Below are 16433 nucleotides of genomic sequence, written 5' to 3'. Positions count from 1 at the left end.
AAAAAAAGATGCAAGATAATAATGACCCAAAACCCACTGCAGCCTGAAAATGCAAAAGATTTGCACCTAAATATTAAGTCTTATTCACTTTTTATCTATTTTAAGTTTATCTGTTCCAATATTTTGCTCACATGAAAAATTGGTAAGTTCAGATAAAAGGTATTATCTTCTGAACCGTGTGTCAAATCCAGATGTAAATACCTCGAAATAAAAGCTGAAATGTTGTTATTGTTTTTCGTCTCATATTCATATATATATATATGTATATATTTTTTTTTCAAACCTAAATGTTTTCAATCTATAGCTACAATAATTGAATTGTTCTTACGGTTTCAATACTTTTGAAGGAAACTGTACGAGCTAACAATTTTTTAGGTTAGTAGAACATTTGCTAATTTTTTCATTGTAAACGTTCTTAGAAAGCTAGATCTGTCAAGTTTTCTGGATGTTCCTAGAAAGGTTTTGAAATTGTGTCAGTGTTTAAATTGTTTGTTTTTCTGGGAACATGCAAATTATGCTATTATATTACAAGTATTTAGAACATTGTATCACTTTAAAAAAGGCTCCTTTATAAAGGGTTTATTAATGGTTATTAATTAGGTTATAAACCATTAATAAGCTGTTACAACACTTAAAAAGAAAGGGCAACAGTGTTAAAAATGGTGTAACAACTAGTGATTCCACATTTATATATATATATATATATATACTGTTTTTTTTTATACTGTTAAGTTTCTTACTTTGCCTTTTCCATCAGTCATCCTTAACATTTCTGTTAATAACTTTATTAATTTAACTTTAATAACATATTAATTGACTAAACTGACTTTCTGACTTTAATTCTTTTTAAATAAATCACTGTTGTTCTTTCTATTCATGTGCTGTAAGTTCTTATTCATGTTTTAAAAGTTTTTACAACCTAATTTATAACCATTAATAATAAACTCCTTTATAAACTGTTTATAAACACTTTATAAAGGAGCCTTGGTTTAAAGTTGTCCCAAGAACATTTATGGAACCTGATTTCTGTAAAATTACAGACTAACCTTCCTAAAACCTTTTTAAAACACGGTCAAATGTTTTTAAAATGTTCTTTGTTAGTTGAGACACTGCTTTTACACCACATGATTGATTGTGAAGATTGTTAACAGCTGTTGTTTGAGTTATAGATCAGATATCATTTTCCATGATTGGTAATTTATAGACACACACACACACACACACACACACAGCTGTACTGTAGCGTCTCTCTGCTGGTCTCTTTTTTCAGGTCCGAGTCTGTTGAAGATCACCGGGCCGCAGCTTTACCCAAAGGAGCTAATTTGTAAGTGGTGCTTCCAGCGCTCTATATAAACACCGCACTTGACCTCCGGCACGGTTGCCAGATTGACTTGTCAGCAGGGACCGGATACCCGGAATAGAACAGAGAACATTCCCATGTTTAAATGAAGGGATTAAAATTCCAGTCCGGGATTTATTTTATGCTCCACTTAAAACAGTAATGGAGATTTTTACGAGGGTTTGCATTGATGCTGCTTTGAGCCAACAAACTGAAGAACTCATGAGCTCTTCACCAAAAAAACAAACCATATATTGGTATTAAATGTTAATTGGGTTAAAAATATGTTGCCATATTTAGCGTTACATGTTGAGTTTATAGGCCATGAGTTAATGAGGTGGGGTGTGTTTGGGATGAGTTTGGGAGAGGTTTGAGAGTTTGTTCTGAGGTTAAATGAATTTGGGATGAGTTTTGGGTGGGTTTGAAATGTGTTTGAGAGTTTGTTGTGAGGTTCAAATACATTTAGGATGAGTTTGTGAGTTTTGGGATAAGTTTGGGATGAGTTTGGGGGATTTTTTTATGAGTTTGTGAGTCTGGGGGGATTTTGGGATGAGTTTGAGAGTTTGCAGTGAGGTTGGTATGTGTTTGTGAGTTTGGAATAAGTTTGGGATGTGTTTAGGAGTTTGGATGAGTTGAAAGGTAAGTTTAGTGGTGAGTTTGGGAGTTTGGGATGAGTTTGAAAGTTTGGATGACTTGGGGATGAGTTTAGTGGTGAGTTGATGTGTTTGGGAGTTTGGATGAGTTGGGGATGTGTTTAGAGGTGAGTTGATAAATTGGGGATGTTTTTGGAAGTTTGAATGAGTTGGGGATGAGTTTAGTGGGGAGTTAACGAGTTTGGGAGATGTTTGAGAGTTTGCTGTGAGGTTGAAATACATTTGGGATGAGTTTGGAGTGATGTTGGGATGAGTTTGGGGTGATGTTGGGATGAGTTTGTAAGTTTGGGGTGATTTTGGGATGAGTTTTTGAGTTTGGGGTGATTTTGGGATGAGTTTTGGGGGGTGTATTTGAAATGCGTTTGTGAGTTTGGCGGGATTTGGGGATGAGTATTTGGGAGTTTAGTGAGGATGGTATTTGTTTGTGAGTTTGGAATGAGTTTGGGGAGTTTTTGGGAGTTTGGGATGAGTTTGAGGGAAGTTTTAGAGTATGCTGTGAGGTTAAAATGAATTTGGGATGAGTTTGGAATGGGTTTGCAATGTGTGTGGGAGTTTGCTGTGACGTAGGAATTCATTTGGGATGAGTTTGTGAGTTTGGGGGGATTTTGGAATGAGATTGGGATGAGTTTGTGAGTTTGCAGCGAGGTTTGTATGTGTTTGTGAATTTGGAATGAGTTTGGGAGGTGTTTGGGATGAGTTCGGGATTGGTTTGGGGGTGAGTTGGTGAGTTTGGGATGTAAAAATTCTTGATTAATTACATGATTTGCATTAAAAGTGTAATATAAATCACTTTATTGTGCATGACAGAGTATTTGAATGGCAGTTTTTAATAGTCTGCCACTGCTGATATATAATTGCTGATGTTTATACTTGATCAATATACAGTAAATATATTAAATATATATTAAAATTACTACCATAGGACTTCTCTAATGAATAAATGAGCACATGCATTGTATTATCCGCAGACACACACATATAAAACCTCTTCAATCTCGTGATGTCATCACATTGTTTGACTTTCATGCCCACACATTCTGTCCTCCTCAACCTGTCGTCTCATCTGATAGCGCTTCACTGCTCCACCAATCAGCATCCGCCAGATAAATGACTTCCATCACACAAAGCCCTGCGGACCGGCGGAATGGGAAGCTAGCTGGCAGTGGGATTGTGGGGCAGTTGTGGTAATTTTCCATAACAAAGCAGAACAGCGCAGATTTAAGAGTAGGTGTTCGTGTCGTTATCAGTCAAATAGGATCCATCCTCTCAGCAAGCCTCCGCGCCTCCGTATCTGTCCCAAAGCCTGCTGGGAAATCGGGAACAGTGATGTAATGTGGAAGAATACGCAGTTGCGCGTTAATCTTCCTGCTCTTTTGTTTCCACATTAAAGGCAAGACATGGTGAACTGTGATTTCACCACAGCTGTCGCCCCAAAGGCAAAACCTCACAACCTCACAACAGTCCAGCAGCAGCAGCGTGATTGTGATCCAGTACGAGCTTTTGGGTAAAATGTGTAGTTTTAATTTTAAAAGATTATTGGCAGAACAAAATAATAAGCCAAAAATATTGTAGGGTAACTAACCCCCTGATTTTAGCTGACTCCACCCTCAGCTCAAATTTAAAAAATGCTAAAAACCAACCTGAACTGCTTGAAGTTTTGCTCCAGGAGTAAAGCAGCATAAAGTTATCCAAAAGCAGTGTGTAAGACTGGTGGAGGAGAAGAACATGATGTCAAGATGCATAAAAACTGTGGTTAAAAACCTCTTAAAACTTTATAAATATGAACTTGTTGTTTTCTTTGGATTATTTGATGTCTGAAAGCTCTGCAACTTTTTTTTTGCCATTTCAGCCATTTCGCTTTTTCTGAAATAAATAAACAAATGCTCTAAATTACAAACAAATACCTATAAATAGCAAAATCGGAGAAGCTAAATCAGAAACTGAAGTGGTCTTTTTATTTTTTTTTCCAGAGTTTTATGGTGCCCATTTATACACTATCATCGCTGTCCAATGAAAAACAAGTATCTCATTCATTCTCATTCTCAATCTTTTTTTTTTTTTTTTTGCGATTTTTAGTTCACTACATAATTTGAACAGACAAGCTGTCCCTTACACTGTTCCAAAATGCAAAAATCCAAAAAATATTTTGATTAATGAACCAATAGAAACTCAATCAGAAAATCCGAATTTCTCTCTCCTGTAAAGTTGCTGTTTTAAAGATACTTTTTACAATTTTTTTTCTTTTCTTTATTGGACAGTGACGATACGCAGCTCTATTGGTTGGTTTCACGTTCACTGATGCCGCTCTGTGTGAGCGTTTATGTCCAGTGTCTTTCCTTTTTTTTTGGTTCCTTCCTGCTCCTGTCCTCTGTTCTCTATTGTTTACCTGTCATGTTTCCCAGCCATGTGCTACTGTTGTGTTTTGGTCTTGTCTCCGCCTTAGCCCCGCCTTGTCATCTGTAACCCCTCCTGTCTCATTTGTAACTCCGCCCCCTCATTACCTCCACAGGTGTATCTAGTTTGTGACTGTGTGTAAATACCTCATGTGCTCCTTTGTTCTCTGTCGTGCTTTTTGTCTGATCTTGTCTTGTTACTCTGTCCAGATCTAGTTTATCTGTTTTGTTTAACCTCAGACCAGCTGTGTTTTTTTTTGTCTTCAGTGTTTCACGTTTGCTTTTTGTAGTTTGTTTCTTTGTTTGTTATTTTTGCTTGTTTGTTTCAGTCTTTAAGTTTATCCTCTGTTTTTTAGTGTTTTGTTTTTTGTTAATTAAAAATATGGAAAATAAAGACTTGTATTTGCATCCTGCCTTCTCCTCTGTGTTACAGTTAAAAAAAATTCTAAAGGCCTCTGCAGTGTCCACATTAGCCTCGTGGTAATCGAGCATTAGCTTCAGCTAGCGTAGCTGTTAAGTGCCAATTAGAACAGCTGCGTCTGAGTGCGCGGCGATGACTTCATCCCTTCTCGGTTCGCCGTCGCCTGGAAAGGAGGCGTTCCTGGAAGGGATACTGCGTATCACCATGTTTACTAGGAGGACACGCATTGTTGCGCCGCGTCTCCACAGACATGAGCTGAGCGCGTTGAAAACTGCAAGTGCATATGCAATTCGCAGTTTGCTGAAATCTGAAATCTGATCTGAGACAAATCTAGAGCAAATCTCCATCGTGCAGCTGCCTCTCAGTTACAGAGTCTGGCTGTAAAGTTAAGCACAGATCTGTAGCTTTGCGATAAAATGATATAAAACAGTCAGGAGTTGATTTATGGATCGTGGCTATTTCCTGCAGAGGCCCGAGACTTTTAGCTTGAGGTGTTTGAGGCTTTAATGCCACATGGAATATTAATGCTGCCCTATGATGGGGTGTTGTAAGCGCGGACTCCCCCCCCCCCCCCCCAGAGGCACATAGAAACTCTATACTAGTTGGAGTAACACTCTAAATATGCTGCAAAGCACGAGGAGCTGTTGGGTAAGGGCTCGGGGCCAAATGGGCCCCTGGACAGCGGGACACACAAGCCCCTCAGTGGGACTCGCACATCAGTGCCAGGCCCCGAAAAACACCAGCACACTGTCCATCACTGACCTGCCAGCTGCAGCAGATGCCAGGAGATTATTCACTGCGAGAGGGTGAAGGCTGGGAGCATCGGGCGAGTGTGTGTGTGTAAGTGTGTGTGTGTGCTTCTACATCAAAGCAGACAGTAGTAACCTGATGATCTTCATTCTGGAATACTGAAAAAAAAAAAAAAAGCAGCCGAAAATTTGATTTATGTATTGATCGCATTTATTTATTAAAAAAAGCAGAACATTTTAAACTCAATGTCTAAAACTTCAAAGCAAAGTTTAATACAAGTAGTAAAGGTTCTTCTGAGCTTATCTGGAGCTTATCTGAGCAACACTGTTGGCAAAACAAAGGCAAAAAAAAATATTTGACACACCTTTTTAATTTTAGATATTTTTTTTATTACGTTTATTTCTAATTTGTATCCCATTTCTTCCCAATTTACAAGGCCAATTACCCAACCCACCCTAATTAGGCCTCTACCTATCACTAGTGATGCCCCAAACATCAGTGAAGACGGTGAAGACTAGCACACGCCTCCTCCGAAACATGAGAAGTCAGACTCAGTCAGGTTCTGATACATCAGCTCACAGACGCAGCCTTGTGCTGATCCACATCACCCTTTTCCTTTTGGAGTGATGAGGGGAAAGGAAAAAAACGCCATCTACTGTACCCACCCAAAGAGAGAGAAAGCAAGAACAATTGTGCTTTCTCAGGGCTTCCAGCAGCCGATGGCAAGCTGCATGACCAGGATTTGAACCTGCGATCTCCCGATCATACTGACAGCACTTTAGTCCACTAAAACACTCAAGGCCCATTTAAATTGTAGATTTAGATTCTAGATTAATGTCATCCAATCTATGAACAAAAAGTATGGAATTGTTTACTAAACTAAACATGTTAAAACAAACCAGAACATGTTATACGTTAGATTTACAGGAATTGGACAATGAAACCGAAACACCTGTCGTTATTTTAGTGTGGGATTTTAGGTTTCATGGCTAAATTGGAGCAGCCTGGTGTTCAATCTTCATTAATTGCACATTATTGCATCAGTAAGAGCAGTAAGAGTGTGAAGGTTCAATTAGCAGGGTAAGAGCACAGTTCTGCTCTAAATATTACAATGAACACTATAACATTATGGGAGACATACCAGAGTTCAAAAGAGGACAAATTGTTGGTGCACGTCTTGCTGGAGCATCTGTGACCAAGACAGCAAGTCTTTGTGATGCATCAAGAGCCACGGTATCCAGGGTAATGTCAGCATACCACCAAGAAGGACCAACCACATCCAACAGGATTAACTGTGGACGCTGTAAGAGGAAGCTGTCTGAAAGGGATGTTCGGGTGCTAACCCGGATTGTATCCAAAAAAACGTAAAACCACGGCTGATCAAATCACGCAGAATTCAATGTGCACCTCAACTCTCCTGTTTCCACCAGAACTGTCCGTCACCACAATCAATTATTTAGTGGTCTAAAACCAGGTGTTTCAGTTTCATTCTCCAACCCCTGTATATAAAATTATTTTATTCTAAAATAAAATGAAGAAAAACATGGCCCCCTCCTTTTTTCTTGAAATTCTTGAACCCTCACTGAAGAGCCGGGCTGTTTTTACAGGGGCTCAGGACTGGCATGGCGCTGATTTTCCCACTGTCCTCCACCAGTCCGTTCAGACGCTTTGACCTCACCCACTCTTTACCCACAAACCCCTTCACCTCCTCCACCAGGCACCTTTCATTAGCGTCCAGTGCTAGCAGCCTCCCGAACATCTCCATGCATGCTGGTGTGAACCGTTTCCACTGGGAGGGAACTGGAGATTTCTCAGGATTCTGCTGCCAGTCTGAGAACTCCTGGTAGAAGTCGTCGGTGTTCATGCAGTGTTCCCACGGGAAGAATCCGGTGAGGATGCAGAACAGCAGAACTCCGAAGGCGAAAGTGTCCAGGCTGGGCTGAACGCTGAGCGGAGGCGCCTTCACCTCATCCTGACCTTCCTCCAGCACCATGGCGCACAGCTCCGGCGCCATGTAGGGCAGCGTACCCGTGATGTACTGGATCAGGGTGCCCTGTTTCTGGGTCAGGCCGAAGTCCGCCAGCTTGACCCTCTGGCAGTGGGTGTCCAAGAGCAGCACGTTCTCAGGCTTGATGTCTCGGTGCACCAGACCCAGCTGGTGGATGAACTCCAGAGCACTGGCCACCTGTACGGCACAGCGCTTCACTGCAGACTCTGGAATACCAACCTGCAAAAAGAAGGAAAAACTACTGTGAAATCAGCAGAGATACAAAATATATGGACCAAAGTATTGGGACACCTACAAAGCAACCTAACCCTCTGTGAAAAAGTAAATGATCCCCTAAACCTACTAACTTAGTGCCACTCTTGGTTTGGATTGATTTGGATAGTTTTCCACTTTAAAATAAGACTACCTTTATAAAGGGTTTATAAATGGTTTACAATTAGTTTATTAATGGTTACTTATTAGCTACTAGAACCCACAGCCATCTATATTGTTGCCTTTTCTACGTATGTGTTATAACTGATTATTAATGATTTTAAGGCATTTACAACCTAATTAGTAACCATTAATAAACTAATTGTAAACCATTTATAAACCCTTTATAAAGGTAGTTTTATTTTAAAGTGCTACCAATGTTGGTGATCTTTGGGCCCTCAGGTTTCACTGCATTAAAAACAGGCTGTAATGATTCTGCACTGGAAATCACTGCATAGGCTCTGAAGACTCTGGACTATTGGTCATTGATGGGTAAAATCACTGAGAACTTACAGCCAATGGGATCAAGGAGAGAGAAGCACATGTTCGACCAACCAACCAACCAACCAACCAACCAATTAACCAATCAACCAACCAACCAACCAATCAACCAATCAACCAACCAACCAACCAACCAACCAACCAATGTATCTTCTGCATGACTAAAGCCCTTTATGGAGAAACTGCACACATTGTATTTCCTGTTATACCATAAAGGTTGAGGGAAACTGTATGTGGGTCCTTAATAAATGGGGTGAATAATGTTAAATTGCTTAAAAAAACTCAAATTAAAAATAGTAAGGAACTACTTGTCCAGGATATTCTTTTAATTTTAGAAAGTAGAAGTATTTTGCTAAAAATGTGTTCGCCTTTTTCTACAGCAAGCATTTTTTTGGTTGAAGTTAAAAAAAAAAAAAGTTGAGTACATTTGTTCAGTATAAGAATGAGCAAAAATGTATAATCAATGACTTGACTAAGTTGATCTATTCGTTTTTTGCCTTCCTTATGAGCGCCCTCTGGTGGTCTGGCAGACCCAGAAGAAGAAGATGAAATTCTGAAGTGGGTTTTCTCGTATCTAGAGAGTTTTTTTTTTTTTTTCATGGGTTCACTAGTTCTCGTTGTACATTTATTTTTTACATGTTTTCTGAGTCTACAATTGGACAAAGTCTACAATTTTACATGCTAAAAAATGTGTCATTTTTGAAACTGCCTCACCAATCAGTCACTGTAAAAGCACAATGAATATCCATGTGTGTGGATTGTAAATGACCAGAGCACATGTTATGAGCTTTCTGCATAAAGCAGCTCTATAAGCTTCTGTCAGTCAGCAAAGTGTCTCCGTTCTGGTTTCTCCTGGTCTGAAACTTGTCTTCTCACAACATCTCGCATCAGAGCAGGAGGAGTTAAAGTCTGAGGAGGCTCCTCTGGGGCTGCAGACTCCTGTAATGTTGTTGAGCTTTAAATCTTAAATGTAGAGTCTACTGTTTCATAGAACTTCACTGAGCCAACGAGGCTGTGCTGGCGTTGATAGGAAGCGAGGCAGCTGTGCGACTCTGCGGCTCTCGCGCTGACCCCTGCGAGAGTTCCTCCCGCCGCATACACGCATTTCTGAAATGTGTTGAGCGTGCACTGCAAGCCTTCCTTCTATCAGACCTGTCTGAGACATGCTTACCACCACAGCAGGGGTGCTGGCCCCTGAAATACGGCCCTCGCTCAAACCTCCTGTATTATTTCTTATATTACAGATCTTTCTGGGAATATCTGAAAAGCCAGGGTTTCCTATCTGGCCACTGTAAGAAATTGCTGAACATATATATTACAGATAGCTGTGAATGCAGAGGCGGGACTTAGAACCATAGAATGATGCATGCAGGGTATACAGCAGCCAATGAGAGCCTTTTTTTGCTTTAGCCATTACTGCAATGACCAATGGGTTTGATAACATAATAAAACATAATATAAATTGCTCATTTATAATCTTGATAAAAATCACCAACATTCCTCATTAACTTTGACGCTAGTTTTGCATTTTTGAGATACAGTGGCTTGCAAAAGTAGTCATACCCCTTGAACTTTTTCACATTTTGTCACCTTACAACTACAAACCTAAATGTATTTTATTGAGATTGTATTTTAAGCGATAGATCATGATACGTAGTTTTAAAAACAAGACATGGAAAATATGGCATATGATAATTTTGCAAAGTTGCCTTCAGAAGTGACTGAATTAGTTTAATAGAGTCCAGCTGTGTGTAATTCAGTCTCAGTGTAAATGAGAGGAGAGTTTTTGAAAGAAAGATATAAGAAGTGCCATTTGCATTGCCACTGCTTGTAGAAGTGCCATTGTTTGTAGCCACAGATGAGACCAATGTTGAGCTATTTGGCCTAAGGTCAAAGCTCTATTTGTTGCAGGAAAGCAAGACTGCTTATCACCCTGAACACACCATCAGCACTGTGAAACATGGTGGTGGCAGCATCATCATACTGTTTGGAATCATTTCTTTAGCAGGGACAGAGATGGAAAGTTGGACAGAGTTGATGGGAAGATGGATAGGGCTAAATACAAGGCTGTAAAAGACTGTAAAAGAAGAAGATTGACCTTCCAGCAAGACGATGACCCTAAACATATAGCACTACAGAGCTACAGAGCTACAGTGGAATGATTTAGATTTTAGATCAGAGAAAATTCATGTGTTAGAATGATCCAGTCAAAGCCCTAAAAGACTTAAATCCCATTCAGCTTCTGCTGCAAGACATAAAAACTGCTGTTCACAGACGCTCTCCTTCCAACCTGGCTGAGCTTCAGCTTTTTTATAAAGAAGAATGGGCAAAAATCTCACTCTCTTTTAAAGACATATATCAAAAAGTGTGTGTGATCACTGCATGCAGACTGACCCGAGGCTGGATGACAGCGAAAAGGTCACGCCCGACCACCAGCTCCTGAGCGAACCCGTAGTGCTCGTCAGACTGGAAGGCGATTCCGAACAGGCCCACGATGCAGGGGTGGTGAGACAGGTGCAGGGAGATGCAGTACTCCCGCAGGAAGCCCTTCAGCTTGGTGGACGCTTTGGGCAGGACTTTGAGAGCCATGGGGGTCCCTGCAGGGCCCACGCCAAGAAAAAGAAACAGGAGAGCGAGGGATCAGACCTCACACCCTAAAACAAACATCTCCAGAGACACATAAAGTTCCGCACAGGACGGTGACTTTTTATCTGACACCAGGCTTTACAGCTGTCTGATACTATATCACAGAAAAGCACAATCACAGCTGGAACTGTCACTACTATACAGTCCTGAACACTATGATCACCAGGATATTCTGACTGATCACCGATGCACAGAACTGATCTACTGATCTAGGATTTGGAGACTGAACATCAAATAAAAAACATTAAAAACTGGGATATAAAATTCAGTTTTTGAATCAGTTTGTCTAATTTGGCTATTTATAGGTTTATATTTAAGCGAAATGAACATTGTTGTTTTATTTATTCTATAAACTGCGAACAAAAAATCTCCCAAATTCCATAAATAAATAAAAATATTGTCATTTAAAGCATTTTTTTTTTGTTTGGCAGAAAATGAGAAATGGCTGAAATAACAAAAAAAGAAAGACCTCAAATAATGCAAAGAAAACAATCAGTTCATATTAAAAAGGTTTAAAGTAGAGTACAGAAATCAATATATGGTGGAATAACCCTGGTTTAAAGTACAGTTTTTAATTCATGCATCTTGGCATCATGTTCTCCTCCACCAGTCTTACACACTGCTTTTGGATAACTTTATGCTGCTTTACTCCTGGTGCAAAAATTCAAGCAGCTATTCAATTCAGTTTGGTGATTTGATGGCTTGTGATCATCCATCTTCCTCTTGATTATATTCCAGAGAGTTACAATTTGTTAAATGAAAGAAATTAATCAATTTTAAGAGGTCTATTATTTTTTTTCCAGGGCTGTATCTATAATATATTGTGAGTTTTTAACAAATTACACGGAAAATACAGTATGAGCAGTGCAGGGCTAGCAGAGCTTTAGCATTTAGCAATTTAGCATTAGCATGTTTGTTTACCTAAAAGCTGGCTGCCTTTCTCTGTTAGAATTTCACTTACTTTCACTCAATTTCTCTACTTAGGAAGCACTAAACTTATGAATTAATGAACGATTAGAATAGCAATGCTAAAGTATTCTGCTAAAAATCATGATTGAATTGCAGTGCTGAGGTAAATGCATTGTGCTTTGTTGGTACTGTATGTCTGCTGGTATATAAAAATATTAAGTATTGAATATATATATATTTTTAAGTATATGTAGCTTTATAATTGTGTTTTGTTTGTTTGAAAACAACATTAACTCATGACATTTTACAAAAATTAACTCATGACATTTTTCTTCACAAATTCAACGGAAAATACAGTATGAGCTGTGCAGCGCTAGCATAGCTTTGGCATTTAGCAATGTAGCATTAGCATGCTTGTTTACCTCAAGTGTGGCTGCCTTTTTTATGTTTGAATTGTTTAATTTCACTCACACGGTTTTCACTCAATTTCACTACACTTGCGACTAAATGAATGATAAGAATAGAAATGATTAAATTGCAACTGTATGTATGTTGCTGGTATATTAAAATATAAGGGGCTGAATAAATATTTTGTAGAATATGTAGATAGACCAAATAAAAACTACATTTAGCTCATGATGTTTTACTCAAATGAAGAATGAAGGCTTTTGTGCATATTGATATTAGCTGAAGATAAACGTCTTTATTCAATATTTTTCTTTATTCAATAATTCCTGGATCCTGATTGGTGTACGTACCCCGGCAGCGATGAGTGACCAGCAGCACCCGGCCGTATTTGCCGCGGCCGATCTCTTTAATGACGTTGAAATGCTCCTTGATGTTGAGCTGACACAGACTCTGCGCCGTCAGCTCCATCAGCTCCTCTATAGGGCTGCTGCCCTCAGGCACTGAGCCCAGCGTGATCATTACGATACCTGGAATCAAACACCACAGAGATCTTACATCCAATCAGGAGAAGAAATTAAACACCCTTTCACTTCCTGAATAAAACAGTTTAAGAGTCTAATTCAGTTTTACGCCACTGCTTTTAATACAGAATGCTTCGTTTTAAGCATTTCCTTGCCGATAGTGCTACACATGCTTTTCTGGACAAGCTGAGAGGAATAAAATGGGCATGTGTACAGAGACATTAGAGTTAATATAACAGGATTTTACACACAAATGATACGACACGAAGCATTTTAAAGCAATTTTAAAGCATTTTGACCACATATTAACATATTATCATATTAACTACTTCATTCGTTTTCACAATCAGTGATGGTTTGGAGAGGCAAGTCATCTGCTGGTGTTGGTCCACTGTGTTTTATTATCAACTGTCTGTGTAAGGAATTAATCATTCACAATCATTTCTGCATAAGGAGTATCAATTATAATCATATAACCGGTTAACTAGCAGCTTTAAAAAAAAAAAAAAACAACGTTCAGTGGCCTCTCTGAATTGAAGCAGGTCTGTCAACTGTCTGTTAACACTACACTATCTCTCCCCTAGATTACACACCCTCAGTCACTACACACACACACACACACACGTTCATATCACTATCAAACTCTTAATTTCACCTAACAACACGTGTACTGTAATTTATATTAGGGCAACTGTACATAGTAAAAAATAAAATAATAATAAATATATTATTATTATTATTATTATTATTATTATTATTATTACAGGGTCAAGTTGGCAAAAGGCTGAATTACCCAGAGACAAGACACCACAGCAAATAAAACAAACAAATAAAAATAATTATGTCTTGATAAAAACATATATTAACTTTGTTTTATTAATAAAAGTAAAAAAAAAGAGACTACAGCTGTTTTAACAGCTTTATTACAGCATAACTAGTCTGTTTATATAGGAAGCTCAACAAATTAAATTAAATTACATTAAAAGTACGGAAAACCCCCTCCAAAAAAAAAATAAAAAAAAATCCTTATATGCAAATATGCAAAAAAAAGGTACATTAATCTACTTAAACCAACCGTTACAAATACATCAGCTACTGAAAAATATTAATAACACACTATAAAATCAAAATATATAAAAAATCTCTCTATCTACCGTTATGCTGTCAATCTCAATTTCTAGAATATATTCTATATATTTTTAGCTGTTTAAAAAAAAAAAAGTTTACTAATTAAAAAAACACACAATGTAATAATAAGTAAAGAAATTACGATTATGACCATTTTAAAAAATGGCAAAACGTGATGATTTATCCTTTCTTTCTCTCTATTCATCTCTACTCTTAAATCCTGGGTTACAATTTAAACAACTTGAAGAGTAAAGTTCCCAGTCAGTCTGAATTAATTCAGAATTAATTATTAGTATACAATAAATGGAATATAATAAACATGCAGAAATCTGACCAAAGTCTCCCACCTTGTTCAGTCCAGTGTGTAAGTTCATTTTCAGAGTGGAGGAGTCTCTCTCTCTCTCTCTCTCTCTTTCTCTCTCTCTCTCTCTCTCTCTCAGTGTAGTAATGTAATGTTATGTGTGAGTGAGTGAGTGGTCAGGGAGTGGCTAGTCAGACTGGTGCTAAAAGCAAAGCTAAAGCTTCAGTAGCAAAACTGTCTTTCAGCTGTTTGTGGAAAAAAAAACTTCAAGGGCTATTCTGTTTTTTTCTATAAGTGGATAAAAACAACAAACAAACAAAATAAACAAACAATAAATAAACAAACAAAGAGCGGAAACAGGTAGAAAGAGTAGGAAAACACGCATAATAGAGTTAGAAAACTAGACAATACTCTGTGAGGAGCAAAGGATACTGAGGGATATTTATACAGGTGCAAACAGGTGTGAGCAATCAGCAATTAGCAATCAGAAGGTGGGTGAGGCTGAAATCTTTGTATTTCATCTATCTATCTATCTATCTATCTATCTATCTATCTATCTATCTATCTATCTATCTATCTATCTATCTATCTATCTATCTATCTATCTATCTATCTATCTATCTATCTATCTATCTATCTATCATTTAACCCTTTCAGACCCTGCATCCATAAAAATGGACATCATATACACTATTTTCTTTATTTTTAAATGTTTTGTTGCACTGAAGGCTGCACTTTGGGAAAAAAACAGTAGTACTAGAGACATTGAGGCTAGTACCAATTAACAGCTAATTTTTTACTAATTTATAGTGAATTAGAGCACTTTTTTAATTATTTTATTTTACTTTTGTTTAATATTTTTATTTTATTTTGTTTATAAAATAATAAGAGAAATCAATATGAAATCAAAAATATTACACACGGGTTTACAATGCTATGGAAACTAATAAATATTTTATTTACATTAATTTATCAGCTATATAGATTTCATTGTTGAATATTAGAGTCTTCTTTTTTGTGCTTTACAGACAGATCTGAAAGGGTTTATGATTTTTTTCAACATTCTTTTTGTTTTTTGCACGTAGATTCATTTTAGAGACCTGGAAACTATGAAGAAACACATATGCAATAAAAAAGGGCCAGGTTGGTTTAAATATATATATATATATATTTCCTTTAATATATTAATAAATTAAATAATTTAAAAACTGTTTTGTCTGATATTAAAATTCAGTATTAGAAATTTGTAGGAGCCAGATACTTTTCAACAGAACTGTATATAATGTACCAGAAAGAAATATGGATTTTGTTTTAACAGTATTACAAAAATGACATTTTAATGGACTGCATATGACTTTATCATAAGATCTTTACTTTTTAATTTGAACTAAAAAATCTGGACAGGCCTCCCCAGCGCTGGGTTTAACAAACAAGCTGTTTCTCGTTTCAGTAAAAATAATCATCTAAAAATATTAGCGTTTCCTCCGGAGTTCCTCAAGGTTCCATTTAAGGCCCGGTGCTTTTCTCCCTCTACGTGCTGCAGCTCGGAAATGTGATCAGGAAACGTGAGACAACCTTTCAGAGCTCGGCTGACGATGTGTATATGTTCAACATTTCCATTCCCTCTGAAAGTCAAGCCTGTGTCGACAGGATCATAAATTCTGCGTCTCCAGTGGATGATAAAATATGATTTGCAGCTCAATCAAAGCATGGATAATCATCATTATCATATTATCTCATAACAAATATATTTTTTAAACATAAATATCGAATTGTTGAAGTAGAAGTGCTGTCAGGTGGTTACGAAAATTATTTTAAATAATTAAATGCTCTGTGATTAATTAATCTAAATTAATCGAATTTAATCACATTCATTATCAAAGTATTTTAAACTGTACATTCAGTTAAATGTTAGTAATTCTGAGTAATGAACATTAGTCAGTAACAGTTGCTGTAAATACTACATATCTCTTACAGCTTTATATGGCAATATGATAAAATATATGGCAAATTATTATTACAGCACATTTATTTACCTAATAAAATAATAGAATAAATAAAAGTTTCTGCATTTTAATACATGTTTTACATCAATATCTGAAATATGTTGCTCTGTAATAATAATAATAATGATAAATACACTTAAAATATACCAGCCCTGCTACAACATATGCAGATACTAACAGAATTGAGTTATTTGACT

The 16433-nt window shown here is 37.4% G+C and overlaps 1 protein-coding gene across 1 annotated transcript in view; it reads right to left on the bottom strand.

Annotated features, from left to right (window-relative positions):
• The window catches only part of si:dkey-8e10.3 (serine/threonine-protein kinase SBK1), a 426835-nt gene extending 412480 nt beyond the window's left edge, over positions 1-14355 (bottom strand). The window contains exons 1-4 of the mRNA XM_049486226.1: positions 14277-14355; positions 12631-12807; positions 10712-10914; positions 6964-7783 (exon numbers count right to left, since the gene is read on the bottom strand). Coding sequence (XP_049342183.1) covers positions 7136-7783; positions 10712-10914; positions 12631-12799 — 1020 coding nt within the window. The 5' untranslated portion in view covers positions 12800-12807; positions 14277-14355 and the 3' untranslated portion in view covers positions 6964-7135. The remainder of the gene's footprint in view (positions 1-6963; positions 7784-10711; positions 10915-12630; positions 12808-14276) is intronic.
• Positions 14356-16433: the final 2078 nt, after the last annotated feature.

This window comes from Astyanax mexicanus, chromosome 12 (assembly GCF_023375975.1).
Source record: "Astyanax mexicanus isolate ESR-SI-001 chromosome 12, AstMex3_surface, whole genome shotgun sequence".
Taxonomy (NCBI): domain Eukaryota; kingdom Metazoa; phylum Chordata; class Actinopteri; order Characiformes; family Acestrorhamphidae; genus Astyanax; species Astyanax mexicanus.
The sequence above is the reverse complement of the archived record's forward strand: the minus strand, read 5'-3'. Positions and strand labels throughout refer to the sequence as shown.